This window comes from Ursus arctos, unplaced genomic scaffold (assembly GCF_023065955.2).
Source record: "Ursus arctos isolate Adak ecotype North America unplaced genomic scaffold, UrsArc2.0 scaffold_26, whole genome shotgun sequence".
NCBI lineage: Eukaryota > Metazoa > Chordata > Mammalia > Carnivora > Ursidae > Ursus > Ursus arctos.
In genome coordinates, this window is record NW_026622941.1 from 16912393 (window position 1) to 16940228 (window position 27836).

At 33.5% G+C, this 27836-nt stretch overlaps 1 protein-coding gene across 2 annotated transcripts in view; it reads left to right on the forward strand.

The window, feature by feature from the left end:
* PIK3C2G (phosphatidylinositol-4-phosphate 3-kinase catalytic subunit type 2 gamma) overlaps window positions 1-27836 on the forward strand; it is a 345203-nt gene that overhangs the window by 19756 nt on the left and 297611 nt on the right. For both annotated transcript variants that reach the window (XM_026502333.4, XM_057319037.1), the window contains exons 2-5: window positions 5741-6499; window positions 11117-11199; window positions 14586-14743; window positions 19195-19309. In XM_026502333.4, coding sequence (XP_026358118.2) covers window positions 5822-6499; window positions 11117-11199; window positions 14586-14743; window positions 19195-19309 — 1034 coding nt within the window. In that variant the 5' untranslated portion in view covers window positions 5741-5821. The remainder of the gene's footprint in view (window positions 1-5740; window positions 6500-11116; window positions 11200-14585; window positions 14744-19194; window positions 19310-27836) is intronic.

The following is a 27836-nucleotide window of genomic DNA, read 5'->3' on the forward strand; positions in this document are numbered from 1 at the left end:
GTGCATGTATCCCTTTGAATTAGTGTTTTTGTATTTGGGGGGTAAATACCCAGGAGTTCAATTACTGGATCATAGGGTAGTTCTATTTTTAACTTTTTGAGGAATCTCCATACAAACCGTGGCTACACCAGCTTGCATTACCACCAACACCGCAAAAGGGCTTTTTCTCCACAACTTTGCCAATACTTGTTTCTTGTGGTTTTGATTTTAGCCATTCTGACAAGTATAAGTTGATAACCTCATTGTAGTTTTGATTTGCATTTCCCTGGTGATGAATGGTGTTGAGCATCTTTTCATGTGTCTGTTATCCATCTGTATGTCTTCTTTGGAGAAATGTCTCTTCGTGTCTTCTATTTTTTTAATTGGATTATTTGGGTTTTGGCCATTGAGTTGTATCAGTTCTTTATATATTTTTTATACTAACCCTTTATTAGATAGGTCATTTGCAAATATCTTTTCCCATTCAGTAGGTTACCTTTTAGTTTTGTTGATTGTTCCTTTCACTGTGCAGAAACTTTTTATTTTGACATCGTCCCAATAATTTATTTTTGCTTTTGTTTCCTTTGGCTTGGAGACATATCTAGAAAAATGTTGCTACAGCCAATATCAGAGAGATTACTGCCCATGCTCTCTTCAAGGATTTTTCTAGTTTCAGGTCTCACATTTAGGTCTTTAATCCATTTTGAGTTTATTTTTGTGTATGATAAAATAAAGCTGTCCATTTTTATTATTTTTGCATGTGGCTGTCCAGTTTTCCCAATACCATTTGTTGAAGATAGTGTGTTTTCCCCATTGAATATTCATTCCTCCTTTGTCAAAGATTAATTGACCATATAATTGTGGGTTTATTTCTAGGTTTGCTGTTCTGTTCCATTGATCTATGTGTCCATATTTATGTCAGCACCGTACTCTTTTAATTACTACTGCTTTGTAACATAACTTGAAACCTGGAATTGGGATACCTCCAGCTTTGTTTTTCTTTACAAGATTGTTTTGTCTATTCAAGGTGTTTTGTGGTTCCATACAAATTTTAGGATGGTTTTTTTGTAGTTCTGTGAAAAATGCTGTTGGTATTTTGATAGGAATTACATTAAATGTGTAGATTGGTTGAGTAGTATAGACCTTTTTAAAAAAATGTTTTTTTTTAATTTTTAAAAAAAAGATTTTATTTATTTATTTGACAGAGAGAGAGACAGCCAGTGAGAGAGGGAACACAAGCACGGGGAGTGGGAGAGGAAGAAGCAGGCTCCCAGCAGAGGAGCCTGATGTGGGGCTCGATCCCAGGACTCTGGGATCATGCCCTGAGCTGAAGGCAGACGCTTAACGACTGAGCCACCCAGGCGCCCCTAAAAAAAATGTTTTATTTATTTATTTGAGAGAGACAGAGATAGCGAGAGAGAGCACAAGCGGGAAGGAGAGAGGAGAAGCAGGCTCCCCACTGAGCAGGGGCTCAATCCCAGAACCCCAGGATCATGACCTGAGCCAAAGGCAGCCGCCTAACTGGCTGAGCCACCCAGGCGTCACAGTATAGACCTTTTAACAATATTTGTTCTTTCAATCCATGAGCATGGGATGTCTTTCCGTTTCTTGGTATCATCTGGAATTTCTTTCATCGTTGTTTTGTAACTTTCAGAGTACAGGTCTTTCACCTCTTTAGTTAAGTTTATTCCTAGATGTTTTGTTGGTTTTGGTGCAATTCTAGGTGAGATTGTTTTCTTGATTTCACTTTTTGCTGCTTCATTATTAGTGTATAGGAATGCAACAGATTTCTGTATGTTGATTTGGTATCCTGCGACTTTACTGAATTCATTTATCAGTTCCAGTAGTTTTTTTGCTGGAGTCTTAAGAGTTTTCTATATATAGTACCATGTAATCTGCAAATAGTGAGAGTTTTACCTTTTCCTTACCAATTTGGATGCCTTTTTTTCTTTATGTTGTCTAACTGCTGTACCTAGAACTTTTAATACTATGTCGAATAAAAATGTTGAGAGTGGACATCCTTAACTTGTTCCTGACTTCAGGGGAAAAGCTCTCAGCTTTTCCCTATTGAGTATGTTGTTGGCTGTGGGTTTTTCATATAAGGCCTTTATCATGTTGAGGTGTATTCCTTCCAGACTTACTTTGCAGAGGGTTTTTATCATGAATGGATGTTGTACTTTGTCAAATGCTTTTTCTGCATCTACTGAAATGATCATATGGTTTTTATTCTTTCTCTTACTGATGTGACATATCACGTTGATTGTTTTGTAAATATTGAACCACCCTTGTGTCTTGGGAATAAATCTCACTTAGTCATGGTGTATGGCTTTTTTTTTAATGTATTGTTGAACTCGGTTTGCTAATATTTTGTTAAGGATATTTGCATCTATATTCATAAGAGATATTTTAAAGTTCTTTTTAAAAAATTTTTTTATTTATTTGAGAGACAGAAAGAGAACCGAGAGGGCAAGGGACAGTGGGAGAGGGAGAGAATCCTCAAACAGACTCCCCACTGAGCATAGAGCCCATCAAGGGCAAGATCTCACGATTCTGAGATCATGACCTGAGCTGAAATCAAGAGTCAGATGCTTAACAGACTGAGACACCTAGGTGTCTCTGTAGTTCTCTTTTTTGTGTTGTCTTTATCTGTTTTTGGTATCAGGGTGATACTGGCCTCATAGAATGAATATGGAAGTTTTTCTTCCTCTTGTATTTTTTGAATAATTTGAGAAGAATAGGTATTAATTCTTCTTTTAAATGTTTGGTAGAATTCACTGTGACGCCATCTGGTCCTGGACTTTTGTTTTTTGGGAGTTTTTTGATTACTTATTCAATTTCATTGCTGGTAACTGATCAGTTAAATTTTCTATTTCTTCCTGCTTTATTTTTGGTAGGTTATATGTTTCTAGGAGTTTATCCATTTCTTCTAAATTGTCCAGTTTGTTGGCACATAGGTTTCCATAACATTCTGTTACAAATGTTTGTATTTCTGTAATGTTGGTTGTTATTTCTCCTCTTTCATTAGTGATTTTGTTTATTTGGGTACTCTCTCTCTCTCTCTTTTTTTGATGAGTGCTGTTGGAGGCTTATCAATTTTTTTGATCTTCCTTTTGTTGGGTTTGAGTATTATTTGTCAATTTATTAAAATCACCTTAATATAGCCACATTTACCACATTTAAGCTAAGACAGAGCCGGCTGGGCTAAGAAAGACTGCAATAGGATATTAAGTCTGGTTGTCAGAATTAAAGTCACACCTGCTGACAAATACTGAGTTTCATGATAGAGTCAGATGAGGGAGTCTCATTTTTGTTTTAATATTTATTTATTTGTTTGTTTATTTATTTTTATTTTATATTATTTATTTATATATTTTCAAGTTTAGTATTTATTAATTTTAGAGAGCGAGAGCATGAGCAGGAGGGGCAGAGGGAGAGGGATAGAGACTTTCAGGCGGGCTCTATTCCCACTGTGGAGCCCAACATGAGGCTCGATCCTGCAATCTCAAGATCATGACCTGGGCCAAAACCAATAACTGGATGTTTAACTGACTGCACCATCCAGGTGCCCTGAGTTTCATTTGTTTTAATGAACCATAGTATTCATTACTAACATGAAGATTAAAAAATGGCAATTCCTGAAAAAGACTGGCTAGATAATGTGACCTATGAATTAGCATAGTTTGGAATAACATTTTATAGATTAATTTTTTTTGGTTAACACTTCATTCTATACACTTCTTACTTATATCTCTTGAAAGTTTAATTCTTGACTGCATTGAACTAAAATTTTTCACCAAATCTATCTGTTCAATTTCTTGTGTAAAGCAGTATAATAAATCTAACTCATTTATTTCTTAGGTCATTCTGAGTTTTAAGTAAATCTTAGTGCCAACAGAATAAAAATCAATTGCCATTGTAAAAATTGATAGAGAATCATATTTGATAGTGAACCACTATCATCATTATCCCCCCTTTTTTTTAGTCTTTAACACACAAACATATAATTGTTAAGGGAACTAATAAATTCATAAAAATGACACAAATACTTTTCAATTTCATTTTCTTATAACTCAATTATAATTCTTTAACTTATTGAATCATCTGTTCAACAAATACAAATGTGTAACTACTATGAGTAAAGCAAAATACTTGGTAGTGAGCTATAAGTGAGAAAGATTAACATGGTCTAATGATACAATGGGAAAGAGAAATCTTACATATCTATAGATGTTATCCTGAGGCAGTAGGAAAATCACTGAAAAGCTATATCCAGAAGAGATACTTGTGTAGTCTCTTAAATACATCACTATAAAGGATTACAGGACACAAGAGTGGATGCAGAAAATGTAGAAGCAGTTTCAGAGACAACGCCACATTCCCAGTAAGGGGATAAAAGCTTTAGACTAGGATTGTGGCAGTGGTAGAGAGGGAGAAGAAAGATTTTCTATAGAAACTGGTAGTTTATTTTATATAGGAGAATAAAGATGAGGTAAGATTCAAAGATGAAACTCTGGTTTCTGGTCTGAGCAATTGAGTGCACGGTCAAGTCATTTTCTGTCACAGAGAACACGAATTGGAGCAGGTTCTTGGGCGAACTATGATACTAGTTTTAGACTTTCTCTTGTAGGTTAAAAAAAATTTCAAAGTGGAGACATTGAGAAGGTAATATTAAGATAGTCCAGGCTGGCATCATTAACATATAAATGGTACTTAAAGCCACAGGAAGTATGAAATAACTTACAAGAAGAGAGTAATTGAGAAGAAAAGAAGCACTGACAAGAATCAGGTGGAAAATTAGTAATAGGCAAATGAGTCTTTGAGAAAGAATAAACAAAGAAGGACTCAGAAAGTACAGTATCACAGAGTCAAAGTAAGAAAGCAAAAAATTTTAAAATGAGAAGTATGGTGAATGGAATCAAGTACTGTAGAGAGATAAAGTAAAATAGAAACTGATGAATATTGGGGCACCTGGGTGGCTCAATAGATTAAGTGTCTGCTTTCCACTCAGGTCATGATCCTAGAGTCCTGGGATTGAGCCCCAGAAAGTGGTCCCTGCTCAGTGGGGAGCCTGCTTCTCCTTCTCCCTCTGCCTGCAGCTCCCTTCTCTCTCTCTGTCAAATAAATAAATAAAATCTTTAAATAAAAAAAAGAAACTAATTAATGTCAAGTGAATTTACTGACATGAAGCTCATTGGTGAACCTAATGAAAGTCATTTTGGAGAAGTAATGAAAGAAGTTTGCAATTGTTTAAAGAGTTTTGGGAAGGAGAAGAAAGGGTCTAGCCAACCTACAAGATAATTGGTTATGGAAAGGAGAAAAAAAGTTAAGACTATGTCTAGGGATGGAGTAATTGCTGATCCAGAAGAGACAGTTTAGCTAATAGAAGACTTTAACATGCTAGCACACTTATAGATGATTGAATACAGAAGGAGATGATAAGTGGAGACAAGTGTTATCTTCAGTAGGAAAAGGAGTTCAAAGGGGAATATTGATTTTTGATTGATTCATGAAATTCCTGTCATAATTCAGATGGACTTATTATTCTCTTATAAGAGTTTCACAAATCTAAAGTCAATACTCTCCCATAGACTTTAATGTTGTGAGCCCTGATGGAGTTTTAGATTATTCATGAATCATTTTATGTGCTAAGGAGAAGTTTCAAAACAATTGTTTATATTTATTCATCATATTTGTTTTTTTGCAAGTTCCTTTATTTCTAATTAATCAAAGAATTTTTTGTTTCTTTTTATGTTTTCTCTAGGAAAATTCCTATCCTCTTTTATAATATCATCAGGTATATATCTGGAGCAGAATCAACCCGCTCAGTCACATAAAATAAAAAATGGCATATTGTTGGAAAACAGATCTAAATACCAGTGAATCACATCAAGAGCAGCATGAGCACCAAGAATTTCCCTCTGTAAATCAGTTTCTTTTCCCTAGCCAAGTCAGTCTGGGTTTTGATCAGCTAGTAGATGAGATCAGTAATAAAATTCCACTCTATCAGAGTGAAATTGAAGACAACACTGGTTTTGTGCCCGGTGCACCAAGCTGGGACTCAAGAAGGCATTCGTTAGATGAAACACACCAAATATCCTTGAATGAATTCACTTCTAAAAGCTCAGAACTCTCCTGTCACCATGTTAAGAAAACACCAGTAATTGGATTTAGGAGCTCTGTGCTATCAAATCCTGAAAACACGAACAAAGAAAGCTCTTGGGGAAACCCCACAGGAAAATATCATGGTGCCGATGATTACAGATTCAATATTTTAGCTTCATCATCCACTAGTTTGGATAAAATTAATTCACAGAGCGAATTAGAAAATGAAAATCATAACTACCACATAGGATTTGAAAGTAGCATCCCTTCTATGTATCCAGCCTTCTCAACTGACTTCATGCCAAAAGAAGAGAATGAAATATGTAGAAATATGGACACTGTGGAACATTCTCTGATGCCTTTTGAAGGTTCTTCTTTACCCAGGACCTGGGAAAATACATGGCCAAAGAATAGAGAGGTATGTATCATATATGTTGACCTAAACAAAAGAATCTGGAAGAATCATTCAATAATGTACTGGATTAATTTGGTAATGAGGGTCACTCATCTTAAATAGGAAAATGTATTAATATTATTTGTAAAAAAATAATTTATTATTCACAAATTCTATGTTCCTAAATTAATGATTTTTTTCTGAAGAAAGAAAAACAAAAATTTTATATCATTTTTAAAGTTCCAGTTTGATCAAAACAAAATAAAATGTTATAGTCCTTACATTTTATTGGATAAAAATATCATAATTGGAGGTTTTGATGAAAGTACTTTTGATTCTTATTGTGTTATTATACACACACAGAAACATATATACATCTCATTAGATTTATATTTTGAGTCATACTGTCATAAATTAAAACTTTGTGTCATTATGGTAGAAAAAATGTCCTTTTGCCCAGAGGCTCCTAAATTATACTGTTGGCAGGCATCTTCTATTGGGATCATTCCAAGAATAGGAAATTAAGCAATCATTGTGCAGTTCATCCTAATGGTTTCATCAGTAGTTCTCCAATCAATTTAGTCACCTTAGAGTTTCTTGTATAATATTTGAATATTTCTCTGCTTACACTGAGTCTAGACACAAGTGAAACTGGAAGAAAACAGTAAAAAATTAAAAAAAAAAAGAAACACTATTGCAGCTGTAATTTATAGGGTGAAGCAAAAGGATTCCTCATTTATTCAACAACTATCATATTCTTAAAATAAACATGATATACTAGGCATAATGAATGCAAAGAAAAGACATGATACTTCATTTCGGAAATAGCATATTGCTCAAATTAACTTGTCAACAAATAATGGCAAGAAGAAAATAACAGATAGAATGAGTCCACAGAGGAAGAGATACCTAATTTTGTCTGAGGCATATGCAGAGGAGGTAGCAACTCATCTCATCTGAATTAAAAGTCAATGAATTTTAGAGACATCTATTTCTGATCAGGGCAGAAAAACAAGTACTAAATTTTTCCTGATTTCAGGCAATGAACACAAGGCAGTATAGGACATGGCGCTTGAGAGAAGCGAAACACCAACGTGTTGCATGATCATTCTCGTTTCTGCCTGGGGGCACTTTCTTGCTAGTAGAGAAGGATAGTAGAGCCTAATTTGAGCAGCAGTATCACTAAGCTTGAGCAGGCAGAGCCTGCGTTCCAGAGCAGAGTACCTTTCCAGCTATGGAATGGGTGGGAGTCAGAAATATGCATGAGATTTACTGCAGGTTTTTGGCCAAGCGATTGTGTTCACCACACACAAGTATAAGTTATGCAGCGCCAAAATTCTAACCTAGCAAGAGAAGACACTGAGCTGAGTACTTCAGGCATTCAACTGAGATTACCCAAAGTTACCTCTTAAAAGTATAAAGCAAATACTCTAGAGTGAATGCTGCACCTACCAAAATAGAAGTGACCTAACAAAAAATAAAATAAAGGCTGAAATACCAAAGGATCTTCCTGCCTGCCAGAGAAAAATTATATACTTTGTAAAAAAGACAACGCAATTTACAATGTGTCATCTATAATGTTGAACATATAATAATAAATGCACAGATATGTAAAGAAGCAAGGAATTTTGGCTCCAAATCAAGAAAATAACCCAGTCAATACTGAGATTCTGACACAGTCCAGATGTTGAAATTAACAGATAGAGACTTTAAGGTGGTTATAAAAGAATGTTGAAGTAGATGAAATAAAAGATGGACATAATGAGTAGACCAATGAAGAATCTCAAGAGAAAGTCAGAAACTACAAAAAAAATAAAGACTATGAAATTCTAGTACTGAAAATGTAATACTGAAATGAAAAATACCCAGTGATTACAGATCTAAGAAGTTCAACCATTCCCAAAGAGAATAAATAAAAGACAACCACATGTAAGACAAATCATACTCAAATATCTGTGAACAAAAGGTAAAGAGAAAATCATAAAAGACAGCCCCAAGAGAAAATAGATTTCACACTGTGGAACAACAATCTGAATTAAAGCAAATTTCTATCAGAAATAATAGAAGCCAGACAACAATGGAATGACATTTTAAAAGATATATATCTATACCTGTATAATATATACATGTGTCTATATATAGATACATACACACATATGTATATCTCCATACTTCTGTATCCATTGAGTATACACTTCAAAACTTACAATAGATATATAAACAAATGTTGAGTGAAATTAGTCAGCTAACAGGTACACAAAAATACGAAAGTAAGTGCTTTGGATGCAAGGAAAATGACACCAGATGGAATCTAGAAATAAACAAAGTGGGATGCCTGGGTGGCTCAGTTGGTAAAGCATCTGCCTTTGGCTCAGGTCATGATCCTAGGGTACTGGGAAAGAGTCCTGCATTGGGCTCCCTGCTCAGTAGGGAGTCTGCCTCTCTCTGCCTGGTCTGCCTGCCACTCCCCCAGCTTGTGCGCATGCTCTCTCTCTCACAAATAAATAAATAAAATCTTTTTAAAAAAAGAGAGAAAAGAAATGAACAAAGAGCAGCACAAATGGTAAATATATTAGTAAATATGAAAACCTACTTTTAAATTAACTTTTGATAGCTATTTAAAGCAAAACAACAGCATTTTATTGAGAGTTATATAAATACATCGATAAATGAAAAATATATGACAACAATAGCATAAAGAATGGAAGGAGTAAATATTATTTGCTATTGTGAATCCTTACATTGTAAATGCAGTGGTACAGTTTTAACTGTGATATGTTAAGGATGCATGTTGTCATTTCTAAGCTAAGACAGCCACTAGAAAAATAATACTGAGAAGAAAAACTAAAAATCCAAAAGAGAAATTAAATGAAATGAGAAAAAAATCAAATAAACCAAAAAAAAGGAGGGAAGGAAAAACAAAAGAATAAAACAGAAACAAAAATGAGTATGGCAGTCTTAAATCCAACAATATCCATAAGTACACTAAATGTAAATAGACTAAACATTCCAAGTAAAAAGGGGGAAATTGACAAACTAGATAAAAAAGAAAGATTTAACTACTATCTACAAGAGACACACTTAAGAAAGGCACAAATAAGTTGAGAGTAAAAGAAATAAAAATATATCATATTCAACAGCAAACAAAAAGCTGATTATTAACAGCAGAAAAAGTACAGTTCAAGGCAGAGTATTATTAGTATTGGCATTATCATTTCATAATGATGACAGGGTCAATCAGGAAGATAAAATAAACCTAAATGTGTTATGTACCTAATAACAGCTTCAATATACACAAAGCAAAAATTACTTCTTTGATAGTTAATCATACACCCACCTTCTGACTGAGCCATTTATGGATTTATTCATAAGAAATAAAACACATGTCCATATAAATATTTGTATATGAAAATTAATAGTTTTCTTTATAAAAACTATGAACAACCCAAATGTCCATCCATAAGAAGATGGATAAACAAATTGTGAAATACCCATCAATAGAATAGTACTAATTGGCAATAAAAAATGAAACTATTGATGTGTGGCACCACAGATAAATTTAAAAAAAATATATCATTTAAGTGAAAGAAACCAGAAAGAAAGGGGCATATATACTTAATCTATGATGTTAGCAATCTGAATAACAGTAGTTACCAAATGGATGTACAGTTTGACAGAAGGAGGTGTGGGGGCACTTTCTAACGTGATGGAGATGTTCTGTATTTTTATTGTGATATTGATAGCATGGTCGTCTACATTCTTTAAACTTGAATTATATATTTAAGATTCATACATTTTCTTTTTTCTTTTTTTAAAAGATTTTATTTATTTATTTGACAGAGAGAGAGAGAGACAGCCAGCAAGAGAGGGAACACAAGCAGGGGGAGTGGGAGAGGAAGAAGCAGGCTCCCAGCGGAGCAGCCTGACGTGGGGCTCGATCCCAGAACGCTGGGATCACGCCCTGAGCCGAAGGCAGACGCTTAACCGCTGTGCCACCCAGGCACCCCTCATACATTTTCTATATATGTTACTTCACTTAAAAAATCCCCAAAAAATAAAAACAAAAAACAGAATGAATTGAAGGGATGCAGGATGAGATGCCCCAAATGGTGCCACTTTGGCATAAAGATTATTTCCAGTTAAAAGTAATAAATACCAAGCAGATGCCAAAAAACTCTCCACTTCCCCCATAACTACTTGAATTTACCTTGAAAAGGAGAGCCTGCAACAGGAAGAGAGCTAATAACAGAGACACCCCTTTACCTAAGGAACTTACCTGCATAATAGGGCAACTTTCTTTTCAAATATCTCCTTTCCCCTTCTTGCTAATGGCTTTCCTCCCCTTTGTGTCCTCAGGCTCCTACCCCCTCCCTAGCTCAAATAAGCTTCAGGTTGCCTCACTGTTTTTGTAATCTCCTGTCTGTGTGGATTCCCCATACATAGGACTGTGAAATTTGATTTTCTCCTGTTATTCTGTCTCCTGCCAATCTGATTCTAAGTCTAGAAGGACCATAAAAGGACCATAGGGCAGAGGAAGGTCTTTCTTCCAGACAGAATCTTTAAAACAAAATTAAAATTGTACAATTGTATTAATGTCTTCTTCACACCAAACTGTATTAATTTAACAGTTTTTACTTTCAGCTGACAGGTTTTTCTCTTCGGCTAGCTGAAGTACCGCAAGGCAGTAACAAGACTCTGGCCTCCTTCTGCGACAAAGTAAAAAAGTGAGTGTTGCTATTTCATTAAACTTTGAGATTTCTGTACCAGCATAAATTTGTCTATTGTAATTTAACATAACTGAACTGATTAATTTTTAATATAAAATGTTAAAGTTTTTAAATAATTTTTAACATAATGAAAAATATAAATTTATGACAAATTAGTTCATTAACTGCTAGTATTGTTTTTGTTGTTTTAGTAAAACAATTTTACTCTCTTGAAAATTCAGTTAAAGCTAAATGTTTCATAATTTCAGACCTGCCCTTGCTATTTATTGATCATTTAGATTACGGTTCTGTACCAAAACATCATAGATTTATCCTTCTTACCTGGGATATACTATTTAAAATGGTGACAATGCCCTCCTCTTAATAATTTAATCTTGCCTTGAATGAACTGCCAAAATAAATGAGCAAATGCATAGGTGTTTGTCCACTGAAAAATAAATTTATTCGCTAGGGGATATTACAAAAACATCACTGATCCTCTTTGCTCATTCAAAATGAACTTACAACTATAGATGCCTTTTTTTAGGAACAATTTCTCATTAGCAGTTAAAATTTATATAACGCCATCTCTTCTATTGCTAAGGTTCCCGAAAGTTTTGAAAAATTAATGCATTTACATTTTGTTCTCTTGATTTTTATCTATTTATAGCTGTTTTAAAAATAATAAGCACACATATAAATGAACTATAACTTATCAGCTATAGCAGCTTACTACTAAATGGTCATTTGGGATTAAACACTGGAATCATTTATGTAATCATTAATTTAAAAGGCTATTTGAAAGCCTAATAACTAGTCCATGTATGAGAGATAATTCAAATGTAGAACAAGCAGAAAAGCAAGGTCTGTGCCCTAAAAAACTTGTAACCCTATTGGAAGAATTGAAAGGCACACAGATAAAAAACAAAAAACAAAACCAAGGAACTCAAATCCATGAAAATATTTAATATTTAATTAATGTCTCACTCTTGTTCACAGAAAACAATTAAAATGACTGGATTCCTAAATTAGGATCTTTAAAGATATCAATATTGATTCTTTTAAGAATAAACTACTCACTGTCACAAATTGACAAGCATTGCCAGGAACTTGACACTTTAAATCTAAAATGTGATCATTTCTATCCTCTAAGCATGAGAAATAGCTCTCTTAATATCACAAGACATCGCTCAGTATAAATCCATTGACAAAACACTTACTACTAGTCCTTCCCATCACTTTTTTTAATACAATGTAATATTCTTAGATGAAATCTTCTTGTGGATGCAATAGTGACACAAAATATTTTATGTAATGGTTTGTCAGTAGCTCATGGTGCATTTTCTGAATTCTTAAATGTAAATTTTCTCAATGGTTCTTTTCAAAGTATGCGTGAAAACTAAAACAGACAAACAGTAATAAACTTTATAGAGTAGTGAAAGGAAGATATAGGTTATATCCACACACATTTCTCTTGGTTTTCAATCATCTTTTTGGATGTATACTCATATATAAAATAATGACATTTATAGATGCATAATTATTTTGTACACAAACACACTATTCATTCAACAGCAACTATTTCGGAGGATCTACGGACTTGGCACTGTCCAAGTCTCTTCATTCAAAAGAAGACCAAATTGAGTTTGAAAGCCAAGTTTCATAAGAGGGTCACAACAGAATGGATTTATGTATCCAATTTCATCTGTTTTTTTTTGTCCAATATTTAAATAACCATACCTACAAGTGTTATTGACATTCCTGTTATACACCCTTTAAAGAACCTGTCTACTTTGTTGGATTTGGTTCCTTGTGACATATTTTAAAGCCACATCTTTTAAGGAATGTGTCATATTTTTGTAAAAAATACAATAAAATGGCATGGCATATGAAAAGTTTTGAATACAATAGACACTCAACAAAGTTTTAGGAGAGAATAGGTCATTAATTTGCATTTTAAATTTAATTCCCCAAAACAGTAGAAGCTTAAATCATGTATGCATAGAGTAGTATCCTATCATATGGTGAATGCTAAATCATAAAGCTCCTCAACCAGAACTGGAGTCTAGACCTTTTTCATAGGTGTAACAAAGGAGAGTGGCCCATATCTTTATCCTAAACAATGGGTTCTCAAATTGTAGTGCCAGAGTAGCAGCAGTAATGGCTTACTTGGGAAACTGTTGGTAGGGAAAATGTGAAGATTCCTGTATAGAACTATTGAGTCAGCAAGGATGAGGATGGGACTCAGAAAATAAGGTGATTCTGATGCATGCCATGCACTTTTTCATTTGTCAGGCCCCTCAAGGAGGGGATGTTTCTATGCAATTTAAGGGCATAGAGATTAAGCTACTTAAGTGAGCCTGGCACTACTTTAATGCTGCACAAATAGAATGAATGCCAAGGATGTAATTCATATCGATACATTACATAGAATGCATAGTATCCCTTCTATACACAAAACGTATAACTTTCTCTTTGGAAATAGCACTACAAAATTTAGATATCTGCATAATTAACAACAACAACAACAACCCCCCCCATGATTTCATATTCATCGTCAAAGCCATTTTAAACATCTAAGTTGCAAATAATTTTATGTTATATTCTACACGTGGGCAATAACATGGATCAACAAGGATTCAGCTATAATAATATGTAATGATAATTATGATGCATCGTATGGGTATATGCTTATGTTCTACAAAAATCTTTTGCATGACTTTTCACTTTTAATCCTTGCAATAAACCTTTGAAGTAGATATAAATATCCTCATTTGTACAAAGAAACTGGTCAAATAACTTGCTTCTGACCATAAAACTACTAAATGGAAGAGTCAGGATTCAAGCTCAAGGCTTCTGGCTCCAAGGGTAAACTATTTTGCAATTCTCTGACTCATCTGAGCAATAAAGAATTGTTCAGTGTGTAAAATGACTTCTGGGCTAAATTACTTATGTAAAATCCAGAGATTTGTGTAAAATCCAAAAATTTATAACCAAGAATGGTATTTACCAATTGGACACAAGGTAATTTATTTAAAAAAATCCTTAAATCAAAATGAATGTCTTCCAGCTTGAGAACATTATGAAAAACCAAGGGGAGGCATTCAGGCTTCGAAACTAATGTCAGTGAAGGAAGTAATCATTGTTCAGAGTGAATTTTCATGCCTAATGAATGACAGTGTATTCTTAATTGCTTCAAATGAGATGCTCCTGGGGAAATCTAAAGAATGGTCCTTTACAGTTGTTTTGGTATAACTGTAATCTTTACCAATCTGGCCTAGCTAACACCACTGTACCACAAATCAGATGTTGACCGTTTTCATATTTTAAATCTTCTATAGCAAAACCGTGCATGAAGTTTCTTATAATCTTCTCCTAAGTATTATTTTCCATATATTTTTCAGAATAAGAGAAACATATCACGCAGCTGACATTAATTCCAATTCAGGGAAGATTTGGAGCACTACTACAGCATTTCCCTATTGGCTTTTTACTAATACCAAGTTTAATATAAATATTTGTATTGATAACTCAACGCAACTACTTCATTTTATGCCATATGGTAAGCAACCTTGCAAATAAGTATAAAAATCTACGTTAAGCTGGTATAGGCTGCATAGCCTTGAATCCACAGACTGAAAGCATTAAAAGAAGCATTATTAAATGCTAGTATTTTGCTCTGAAGTGAAGAGGAAAACAGCTGGAAACCTTTTGCTAACATTTGTTTAGCTATTGTTTTTAAGAATATGCTACATTTTTTCACATAGCTCACCCCAGGACACTTTACTTTTCTGCTATAAAATAGTTGGTGGCAAGCATAACAAATTTTTAGAATATTAAAAACAAAAACTAAATTTCAAAAAGAATACAGATAAAGCATATGAATGAATATACTATACGAAAATGGCAATACTCCCCATTAGAAACAACTACGTCATTCAAATGTGAATGAATTATGACATAAAACAGGCACTGATACAGTCTTTATTCCCACTGTACAAACTATAGGAGCCTTATGCATAATGAGCAGATAGATGCATAACGAGCAGATAGATCCACTGAATCAGTCTCTGGGGATGGATCCTGGAACCTAGAATCTGCATTTTATCAAACTCATCAGATGATTCTTATTTTTCTAAAGTTTTAGAATCTCTTTAAAGTTGTTTACTATTTTATTTCATTGTTATTGTTAACTATTTTGCAAAACAATAATAGTTTCTCAAACGTTAGTTGTTACTAAATGAGTTTCTGCATATGAACCGTTTTATCTTGACAAATAATGTTCCAACAAATATTTTCTTTCATTGATTGTTATTAATATAATTATTATTTTGCTTTTTTTCTTTCTTACTCTAGTCAAAATTCTGAGTTAGTGCAGATGGTTACAAACATAACAATGTTATGTTGGAATATTTAGTTAGGACCATCTGCTTTGAAACTAACAAAAAACAACTCTTGCTGCCTTAAGAAGAAAAAAACATTCTTAAAGAATATAGAGAATTCTTACAGAATTTAAGAGTAGGAATACAGCGGATTCAAGAATGTACTAAAGGCACAGATGAATAAGCAGTCCACAATTCCTGTATGCATCTCACCTCATCTCTTCTATATAACTGCTTCTCAGGTTTCCCTTGTTTTCTGCTGACTCATTTCTCTTGCTTTTCCAAACACATGGGAAGCCAAGCTCTCAAGTTTAAATGCTATTTGGCCAGCTACCTAAAGAAAATTCAATCTCTCTATTCGATCTAATTCCAAATTTCTAAAAGCAGGATTCTGATTGCCCAGCCAAAATCAGTGGTGTTGAACCCTGAGCCAATCACAATCTGTGTCTTGGCCTCAGTTGCTGGAGAAGAGGGAATAACTGAACTAGGGAAACCACTTCTCTTCTTTCAGTTTACAATATTTAACTTCCAACATCTCTCTCTCTCTCTCTCTCTCTGGATGTTCTTTTGATGAATATTGCAAGTTGGAGGTCATTTTTGACTTTTAGAAGAAGTTTCAGGAAAGTGATTAGGTCATTGTGTCTAGTGTTAGAGATGTATAGTTGTAAAGAGGCTGTCTACACTCTCAAGGATATTAAAAATGTTTATAAGAAGGAGGAAGGGGAGGTGGAGGAAGGGGTGAAGTACAGAGGAAGAAGGAGGACAAAGTAGAGGAGAAAGGACACATTAAATAAAACACACAGAGCAGCATAGGCCACTGTTGGGAGGAAAACCTTTCCTCTATTCACTTATATTTGAAGGGGGTGGGGATGGTGGCTGTAAGGTAGCTGACAATAGACAGATTAGTAGGAGAAAAGACAAAGTTATTTACACATGCATGTAGGGGTTACTTGCTGAATACCCAGAGGTAAAGGTTTATATACCAGTTTAATGTAAAAGTGTGTATGTGTGTGTAGGAGGTGTCACTGGGAGCTTCAATAGGAAAATAGGAACTCTCTCTCTATATATATATTTATGTTAATTGATGGGCAGTCTGTCTCCTTCCTGGAATTTGCAGGAAATTACCTCAGAAGAAAGTTAATGGAAGCTGTATTTTTGGGAGTCTCTGTTTTAGTCAGATAAAGAAAGTTCAGTTACAAGATTTCAAATGTTTTCACTTTGAAACAATCTGTATGCCAAAACTGTGATCCTTTCACCACTTTACATAAAGTGTTTTACTAGTAAATACAGATGTGCTATAAAGAACAAAATAGTGTATCTGAAGAGTATATCAAGAACGACTTCAATAAAAGGTAGAAGCTATTCCTAGAAACTTCGGGAATAATGAAATCTAGATAAATAAAGAGGTAGAGATAGGTGAAGATAAGGCATTTTCATCCAAAGAGAACACTGTTTCCCCAAGAGTGAGGAAATGGAATCCTTTAGAGAAGTAGGTGTTTTGAGCAAAGAATTCTGTGTTCCATCATCTTCAATTATCACTTCAACGAAGATGGTTCCCTTATCCTTATTTCCAAGTACAAAATTGCTCTAGAGTGTCTTTCCTTTCAGATTTAGATGATTCATGGTTAGAACTGTATTAGGAGGCCATTTGTGACCTGCAAAGTGTTGGAAGTAGAAATCAGTTTGCAAAGACTAAAGAGTGAAGGACAATGGTTTGCAGAAGTTATCTACTTTTTAAAGAAGTTTGGCAGTAATGGGAAGGTTACAAAAAATACTGTCTTAATGGAATGAAATGGATAAGGGGAGATTTTATTGGAAGATTAAACAGAAACAGAAATTTTAAGAAAAAACAAAAGCATCTTTGTAATGGAGGATATTGAATATATAAAAGGGAGGGGATTTAATTGATAGAAATGGAACCTAGTATAAGAAAAATAAGAGATTAAGATGTAAGAGATAGTAAAAAGCAATGATACTTATATTTCAAAAGATGGGTAAAGGTAGAGGATGATGTGCAGAAAACTAGATTTAATGCACAGGGTACTTAATTAAAGAATCTCAAATGGGCATTTTCCTCTTCAATATGGTAGGCAATATGGTCAACAGATTAAGAAGGACTCCATAAAGTGGAAGAGTACAAGAAATTGGGAAGCGTATTATATTAGCTGCCAAAGTGAAGGTATAAGCATAAATCTACTTAAAAGAAGCCATAGTATTTGTTGGCTTACAATATGGATGAGAAATTTAGCTTACAGACACTCAATGGCTCACTTCAAGGAGAAAGATGATAATTTCAGGTTTAGAAGTAATAATGAAACATTCAAAGAGTAACATGAAACAAATAGTAGGAGATAATTAAACTGAAGCACATGAAAGAAGTAGCAGTAGAAATTGGATTATGGAGGCTATCCTATAGAGTGGAAAGATGATTGTAGTGAAATAATGAATTCGTGCATGCCCCCTATAGCACAGGGGATGCAGCCTGGAAATGGGAGAGCCAAATTAATTAAAATGAACTGATGTTTCTGGAGATATTTTCCTGCCATCTATACGAGCAATGTTCTCCCCTCCTTGTCAGAGCCCTTACAGTCATGATTTTGCTGTGGCCATATTTTCTTCTAGCATCCATCATAGCATTTCAGTCAGTATTCCCAAGCAACAGAGTGTTTAAGATACTCTCTACCATGTCAAAACATTTCCACAATCCCTAATTCCATGATGATCTTTACCATTTGTTTCTCTGATCATTTCTTAGAAAATACCTCCATCTACCATAAAACCCACATTTTAAAATCCAGCATTATTCTCTCCTCACACCCCTTTTTTTTTCTTTGTGGCAGGTCCAGCAATGTCAGTTGCACTACATTTTGTTAGCCAGTTTGTGTCAAAAACCTTTTCCTCCAAACAAAAACGTATGGAAGTAAAAGAAGCTACAGCAAAGTAAACTCGTAATTGCAAACTAAACACAACTCAGATGAATACAATTGAGTGTTTGCAGTATGCAGTTCAAATTCTCACTGGTTAGGGGTCATCAGTACAGTCTGTTTGCACTTGCTTCACTGATTGAGACTGTGAGAGCATACTCAAAGCATGGAGACATATATATATATATATATATATATATATAGTTTAAAGATTTTATTTATTTATTTGACACAGAGAGAGAGCTAGTGAAAGAGAGAGAGCACAAGCAGGGGGAGTGGCAGGCAGAGGCAAAGGGAGAAGCAGACTCCCTGCTGAGCAAGGAGCCAGGCTCAAACCCAGGACCTGAGAGATCACAACCTGAACTAAGGTCAGACCCTTAACTGAGGGAGCCACCAAGACGCCCTCACAGAATACTTTTTATGCAGAGCCACAATGTATTAAGGTATTAACATGAGGAATACAGTACCCTAGCTCTGTCAGTAATATGAAGACAGACTGATTAAAAAAAATGCAAAGAATTGTTTTTTGAAAGTATCTCCAAATTTAACCAGACAAATAAATGAGATGCATCTCATTTTAATTCCTCTTGATGGAGCTAGACAGTTACAATAGTTCATAACGTATCTTTTTTTGTGTGCTCAAAACATTTCCCAGCCAATATATGACAAGCTCTTATTAACTTCTTACTATTCACCTTTGTTTTTAGCTAATTATCTTGTCAAAGACCTAATTGCAGAGATTCTACATTTTTGTACAAATGACCAGTTATTCCCCAAAGATCATCTTCTAAGTATATGTGGCTATGAAGAATTTTTGCAGAAGTGAGTATCTTATTAAGGTAAATTTTGATCGCTGTTATAACCTATGCTAAGGCATGCTTCACTTTTTTTCTTTTAAACATACTTTGTACAAACACTGTACTCTTCTAACCAACATTATTAAATCAATTTTGCCCTTTTTAAGGTGAATTCAAAAATTTTATGACTCATAGTGACAGTCCCATTCTTGGTTTTATTTTGTATTTTGTGTATTTATGGCAACATGTATTTAAGTGACCTATGACCAGGAGGGTGATAATCTCAAAACAAGGAAATTTCAGTTTTAAAACCAAGAAAATCCTCGGCAAAACAAGTCACTGTAATAAAGTTTATTAGAACTGATCACAATTTTTTAAAAGTAAATTATTTTGCAGTAAGTAATTTTTTATTTGGAATAATATGAGTATGCTGATTAAATGCTGATTTTTGAAAATCACAGAGGGTTTGAGTATGAGCATTACAACATTTTCATAAAAGAGAAACCTTCATTTCTTTAGTAAGGCAGCTCTTATAACAATTAGAAAAGTCTGTTCTCATGTGGGTCAACTGCAAATATTTATTTGGTAGAAAACTCACCTTCTCTTATTTATCACAATTATGACTATTTTGAAATTCCTTAAAGACCAACCTTGAAAATATAAAACAATTTTAAGAAAGGAGATATTTCTCTGCTGGTACTGCGGTTGTTATAGATAGTAAAGTCATAAACAAAATTAGTTAATAAAGTGGATTGTTATTTACATTTTTCCTTTGTGTTTCCACAAGTGTCTAAAGACTGACAACCGTCTCATGGAAGTAAAAGTGTATTTCATTTCAGATACTCATTGTCACTGTCATTATTATTCCTTTACAATGTATGTGAAAACTTGATGAATTAAAATTATCAGTAAATCCAGTCTTTTATTGTGCAGTATTAACTGTGAGCGACTTTTAAGACTGATTATGTCCCTTTTTGTAATCCCAGCTATAACAAAATAATGATAAAGATTTATATGAAATCCCAGATATTTTGTTGTACTGAACTCACAGATAGTCCCCTTCTCTCTTATCTATTTGAACCTATTAACATACCCAATGACTAGGCTGCTACTTTCTTCCAACATATGTTTTTTTAAAGTATATCCAAAGACCAAGGAGAAATAGTTGAGAAATATAACCTTATTCTGGTAGTCATTAAACTTCATTTTCTGAATGTATATGTCTCCAAATGTACATCTGGACTTTAGCTAATGTCAAACATCAGATACAAAGAATAAGAAACATTATCAAATTTGTGTATTTAGTATTATCAGTAAGAAATATCCCATAAGCAAAAGTGTTAAAGAAACAGAAATTTGGATGAGTATAATGTGAACAAATTTAGAATGGACCTTGTCTTAATTGTTGCTTCAAATGTGTAAGTCATCTGTAATTAGCTCAATTGTTGATTGCTAAAAATGTATATATCATTTTGCTCTTGTTTCTTGCCAATATGAATATAATAGGTTTCTAAAATATTTTATAGTCATTTGTTTCTAACAAAATTTCATTTACCTGGGTTTTTATTAAGATGGTAAAGTTACAAGTATTAGTATAGATTAATTACAGTCATTTTTCCCTACTGGAATTTGAAAGATATGTATATATCAGGGATCTACTTACTATTTAAGGTTAACATCCTACCTGTTTGGAATGATTTTTTAAAATAAGCATAACATTCATTATCATTCTTTCTAGCATCTAAATCATTCAGATAGGTTTTGTTGTTGTTGTTGTTGTTGTTGTTGTTGTTTTATTCCCTTGCAACTTGTCTAAAAAAATATGTCCTGGGGTGCCTGGGTGGCTCAGCTGGTTAAGCGTCTGACTCTTGATTTTGGTTCAGGTCATGATCTCAGGGTTGTGAGATGGAGCCCCACATTGGGCTCCATGCTGGGCATGAAGTCTGCTTAAGATTCTCTCTCTCTCTCTCTCTGGGCGCCTGGGTGGCTCAGTCATTAGGCGTCTGCCTTCGGCTCAGGGCGTGATCCTGGCATTCTGGGATCGAGCCCCACATCAGGCTCCTCCGCTGGGAGCCTGCTTCTTCCTTTCCCACTCCCCCTGCTTGTGTTCCTTCTCTCGCTAGCTGTCTCTGTCTCTGTCAAATGAATAAATAAAATCTTAAAAAAAAAAAAAAAGATTCTCTCTCTCTCTCTCCCCCACTCCTGTCCCTCCTCCCCCACTCTCTCTCTCTCAAAAAATAAAAAAATTATAAAAATAAAAATAAATAAAAAATATGTCCTTAAATACTTGGAAATCTTTATAATGTTCCTCTATAGAAGGAATATAGGTAATACATAATGAAGTTAATAATGTAATAGGTAATAATTTAGACTCTAACAGTTATAGTACTACATCTGGAATATTTGATTAGCTTTGACTGTAATAATAACAACCATTTATCAAGTGCTCATTATTTGGTTACCTCATATTGGGTAGACTTCTAAGTCTTATGACATTATCAATATGATAGATACAGTAATTACCCCTGTTTTACAGACAGGAAGTCTGAGGCTTTGTTTAAGATCACACATCTAGGAAGCTGGTAGAGTGAAGCCTGAATTCAAACCTGGGTTTGGCCGCTTGCCCTGGGTCTAAACTATGAAACAATAGTGCAAAATCTCTTGAAGGATATACAAGAAATAGCAAATAGGTTCTTCATGCAGGAGCACAGGGTGAAAAATCTATGTAGTTTTTTAGGTGTCTGCGGAATGGGGTGCAGAGATTGTATTAGTCTACTTCAACTCCTATTGAAAACCACACACATATAAAACATATGGTTAATCATTGAGAATACAAAGATAAGTTACATATAATTTTTGCCTTCTCCCTTTCTTAAAAATTCATAAAGCCCTGTGATCACTTCTTACAATGTCCTATCATGTGGGCAGTATTGGCATTATTATATACAAATGCTGTAGATCACAGAGGGATTAATGGCAAGAACATGGAAACAGTGCACGGAAAAGTCAATGATAAACTTATATTTAAAGAATACTGAGGAAAAAATCAGTAATTTGTGATAAAATGTTAATGGCTTTAGAGTATATAAAATGCACTAAAAAATGCATTAAAAAACAATTGTCAAGAAAAAACAGGTTAAGAATGTGAATAGTATGAATAGAAATTCAAGGGAAAAATTATTTAAATAATTTAATCTAGCTAATAACAAACATCCAATTAAAACAATGAGATACCATTTTGCCCATCAAATTCTTAAAATACTTATGATGAAATTCAGTTGGAAATGGACAATATGTAAACAGCTGCTAGAAAAACACATTGATATAGAATTGAAGAGAATTTTGTCAAACATGTTAAAGGTCTGTAGAAATGTGTCTAAAACTGATAGATTATCTGTATTTCAGAAATTCTGTTTCAGTGAGTATTTCTAAGTAAGCATCATAATAACACAAAAGACTTAGTTATAAAGGTTATTTACCATAATGTAATTTCTAGTATTAACAACAACAAGAACAACAACTGGGAAAAAACTACATCTCCAATAGTACTCTGAAATAGGAGTAAGATAGGTCATGAACATAATTTATTATAATATGACAGAATTTATAAATTATTAAAAATATAGAATCATATGTCTTGAAATAAAAACATACATCATAGTTTTTAAGGATAAAAATATCTTTTTCAAATCATGTTTAAATATATTAATTTTTGTTAAAACAAGTATATTTCTATTTGGAAAATAAGAAGAATTTTTTTTTTAAAGATCTTATTTATTCACTTGAGAGGGAGGGAGAGAAAGTGAGGAGGGGGGAGAGAGAGAGAGAGAGAACCCAGGGGGGAGAGGCAGAGGGAGAGGGAGAGGCAGACTGCCTGCTGAGCAGGGAGACCTAACTAAGGGATCAGGGATCATGACCCCAGCCGAAGGCAGATGCTCAACGTACCGAGCCACCCAGGTACCCCAAGAAGAAATCTTATATACTAAAATGTTAAAGTAGTTACTTCCACCTTTAAAAGGAATTACAATACGAATGATATTTATTTCATTTTTAATTTTAAAAACTCCTATGATAGGGGCGCCTGGGTGGCACAGCGGTTAAGCGTCTGCCTCCAGCTCAGGGTGTGATCCTGGCGTTGCGGGATCGAGCCCCACGTCAGGCTCCTCCGCTATGAGCCTGCTTCTTCCTCTCCCACTCCCCCTGCTTGTGTTCCCTCTCTCGCTGGCTGTCTCTATCTCTGTCAAATAAATAAATAAAATCTTTAAAAAAAAAAAAAAACTCCTATGATAAACCTGCCTCTTTTTTTTTTTTTTGCTATCAAGAGATTAAGGAAATAAATAATTTCACATGGAGATGAAAATATTAACAGTTAAAACAACAGCAAAATCTACACCACTTTTTAAGTTTTTAATGGACTAGAATTTTCACCTGTAGTACCATTCATTCTCATATAAGAGAACCATGATCATTTTCATTTTACAGATGGGAAAATTGAGGCTAAGAGAAAATAATGACTTCCTTAAGGTTATAAAATTTGGAAGCAACAAAGTCAGGATAGCACAGGTTTATCTGGCTCTGAAGCCCGAATCTTTCTAATATAAAACAAAGCCCCTTTATAACAAAGGGCCACTTGAAAATAAAAATTATAGGGATAATATTTCGCTGGGGATAATGACCATTTACTTGGGTTGTAAACATGGGTTTATAATTCAGCATACAGCATTTAAGCCAAACACAAGGAAAACAACTTGTAGAGCACTCATTTTCTGACATATTTAAATTTTTAAAAATCTTTAACCAGAAAACATTTAGAAGTGTTTTGACTAAAACGAAGGTAAATTATAATCACTAAAGGTGGGCTTGTTAAATTTCTGATTAGATAAAAATTTTCTTTTTGGAATTTTGAGACTCCTTAAGCAAATAAACATTATCAAAACAAATTCTGCCCACTATTGATAATGCTACTCTATCACTGTTGCTTTGGCAAAATGAGTTTAACTTCCTTTAACTTCAATTTCTTTATCTTTAAAAAAAATTATTTTTAATGTATTGTTCTACTTTACAAATGTGCCATAGGATTACATTTCGCTAACCTCTAATTTCAAATGTAAAAATTTTATTAAGCGTTTACTAATCTTTTCAGGTTGTATAGATTGCTTTGAGGTCCTGTGAAGTGTAGGTCTAAGTAAATTGAAAATATTATGTGGTTGTTCAGATACAGTGAACTTAAAAGTAGAAAAGTATTCTCTCTCCCCCTATCCCAGCAAAAAACCACTATTATTTTTGTGGGATGATGTAGAAGTATTTTTTTCATTTTAAGTTCTCCTTATGTCAATCAGAACTATGTTTTTCAATCTGTTCTGCGTTATGAAGATAGAGATAAATTATATTTAGTTGCTAGTTTTGCAATTTCTCATCTACTTTAGACTAGGAAAGGGCAAATCCTTAAAATGTAAACTCCTTGGTTTCTTCCAGTCAGTATATTTGTCTGACTATTCTAAGACTTTCTGTCATCACAATTAAAATGTCAATGGTCTGGATGTTTTCTCATAACTTTGCTGATAGTGTATTTATGATGCTCTATTCGTATTTCCTCCTTAAGTCATACTTTGCTATTTCATTGAACTCCCCTGTCTGTAGAGGCCCAGAGATATTACTAACCTAATCATTTAGGCTCTATGAAAAATATTCACACACTTTTCCAAAACAGTACATTGAACAAAACTGAATTTAATAAGCAAAGCAACTAAGATACTATTTATATTTTGTAGCCTATTGCAAAATTAAGAAAGATAACTTTTCTAGGAAGTACAAATTCCCTTTTTATATGTCAACTATATTATTATAGCAACTAAATTATAACATTCAACCTAATTTAGTATTACAACCTTTTTCTGTAAATTTAAATATTCTGTTTTTTCTCTCTCTCCCTTTCTCCCTCTCTCTCTCTCTATAGCTCTTGCTCTTGATCTTCCTCTCCCTGTTCAATGTTTCCATAAATACAGGAACTCACTTTAATAGCCTGTCTCCATAACTATTCTCAAAAATGAGAAGGTTCCTGACCTCTTAATCTAGATGTCATGTATTTACCAGATACTTCAATTATATCAAATAGTTTCATTAACTACAGTATTCTCCTCAAAAATTGTTTTCTTTATATATTTTAAATAATATATTATGAACAAAGAAAAAAATTAAAGAATTAGGACAGAAACTATCAATTTTCTGATAGGCTCAAGATAGCTTAATACAAAATGGTCAGCATTAAAAAGTATGGAATACAAAAACTGCAAATTAGAATTTGAATAAATTAAAGAGAGAAGTAACAGAAGAATAAAAGGAATCTTGTACATTCAAAAAATATAAACATCTTCCATTACGTTCCTGGTCTGTAGACCCTAAATTAATTACCGCAGTAGGAAATGTCCTTGGTAATTTCATTTCCCCTTTTCCCATGATCTTACCCGGTAGACAGACCCCATCAGGCTAATACAATGGCAGGCTTGAGAACAGGATCTACTACCTCTTTTCTTCCCTGTTAGTGCATCTAACAGATATAAAACCCAGAGTGTGCCTGCTTCTGCTTTCCTTCCAGGGAGTAACAAGACTCCTACTTCACCTACTCTTGTAACCATTTTACATGAGCTTTTTCTTCATACATATATTTATAATATATGAAGTATAATGTTACTTCACAATTTACCCCTTACTATCTAGCCCAGCATTTACTGGGAGTGCAGATTTTTCTGTTTCTCACTCCTACCTAACGTATGTGATTTAAGTAATTTCTTCTCTCAAAAGTCTTGCTATGTGTTTTACTTTCTAATTCAGCTTAAAAACAATGCTTCTTAGGTGCCGTGTGAAACAAAATTTACTGTACTTAAAAGCTTTTTGTTGAATAAATCATGACGGCACTGTCAGTAGCAAACCACAAGTACTGTGTAAGAAGAAACCGAATAGTCTTGAAAATTCTGCTTGGGCCAATTGTTCATGGTTATGACCAGGTGTTATATCCTTGATTTAAGCAAAACAAAATGAAACAAAACAAAACTGTTCTTTATGATTTAATTGACTCTTGTCAAGGAATGCTGGAACCCAGAGTGCTGAAAAAATGTACAAAGAAAGAAGAAAAACAAAACCTATTGTAACTAAAAATCTTACTTTGAAATTGTCATATACATTCTTAAATCTAAATTTAAAAGGCAGTATCTCCCTCTTTATTCATCAGCAGCATTGATTAGTTTGATCTGGCTTTCTACTTGGAAGTCCTTTTCTCTTTTCTGACCTTTCCTAGTAGAGAAAATGTTGAATAACCTTTGATTAGAGTGAGAAAGTCCTCCTCGAAAATTAAAGCTAATTAGAATTTTAAAATAAACTTCTTAAAAAAACCTTCTATTGAAAACAAAATAGCTAATCTCATGACAATTTGTATTAATTTATTCTTTAAACATTTGATTATAAATTGGAATTTTTATTCAAAGTAATCCGACTATTAAATACCATTTATTTAATAGTTAAATAACTACTAAATATTAACTATAAATATAACTATTAAATACTAAATTTTATATAAAGTTTAAGCTATATAAAGTTTAAACTTTATATATAATGATTATACTCATTAACAGTAAAAACTGGGTTGTATATATTCCTGGGGAGAAAAAAATGAGTCTCTTTCTTCTTAATAAAAGTAAGGATTCCATTTAGCAAACTTGAACAAATTGATTATTTTCAGCACATTTGGAACAGCCTAAGATTACCAATATTATAATCGACTCTTTTTTAGCTTTTTAGTCTTAATTTAGTCAAATAAATAGCTTAAGGTGTTTTTCTCTTTTACATAACTTCGCTCTTCCACTTACAAATCACAAAATCATGACAGAGAGTTGGAAAAAGCATGTCATAACACTGAGATCTCTCACATATAATAATAAAAGTTGTGTTCTGGTAATAAATCATTCATTAAGAGTATCTTGAGTTACTTCAATTCAGTTATTAGATCTCCTTCACAATACTTTTCCTAACATTTAAAAATTAATTTTTGCTTCTATCTTTAATAAATAGTTAGCTAAAATAACGATAGTAATAATATATAAACTTGCATTTGGTTTTAAACAATAATTCTATACTAGAACAAATGTCCTAATATGTGAATACTCTCTACATAACTTCATTTGAAAGAAATTCCCCAAAGAAAGAGCTTGTACTAAATAAAAGTTGTTTTTAAAAGCTACAGGTAAGAATTATAGCATATTTCAGACCCAAGTTTTCTAAAAAGCTTTGTCATGCTTATACACGCATCATTAACCAACAGACTTGATAAAAGGAATCACTTCATAAAAATAAAAACCTGTTGCATGATATTTCCAAGAAGACAAGGCAAATCAGAACTAAACAAAGGTATATAATTTTATTTTGTTATACCTAACACTATAATAAACAATAGGCAGCTATCAAGTTATTTTTGTTACTTGAAAATATTTACTTGTAAGAGCTAAGAAATAAAAATCCTACTCCCAACCCCCACAAATTTTGAATCAACTGAAGTTCTA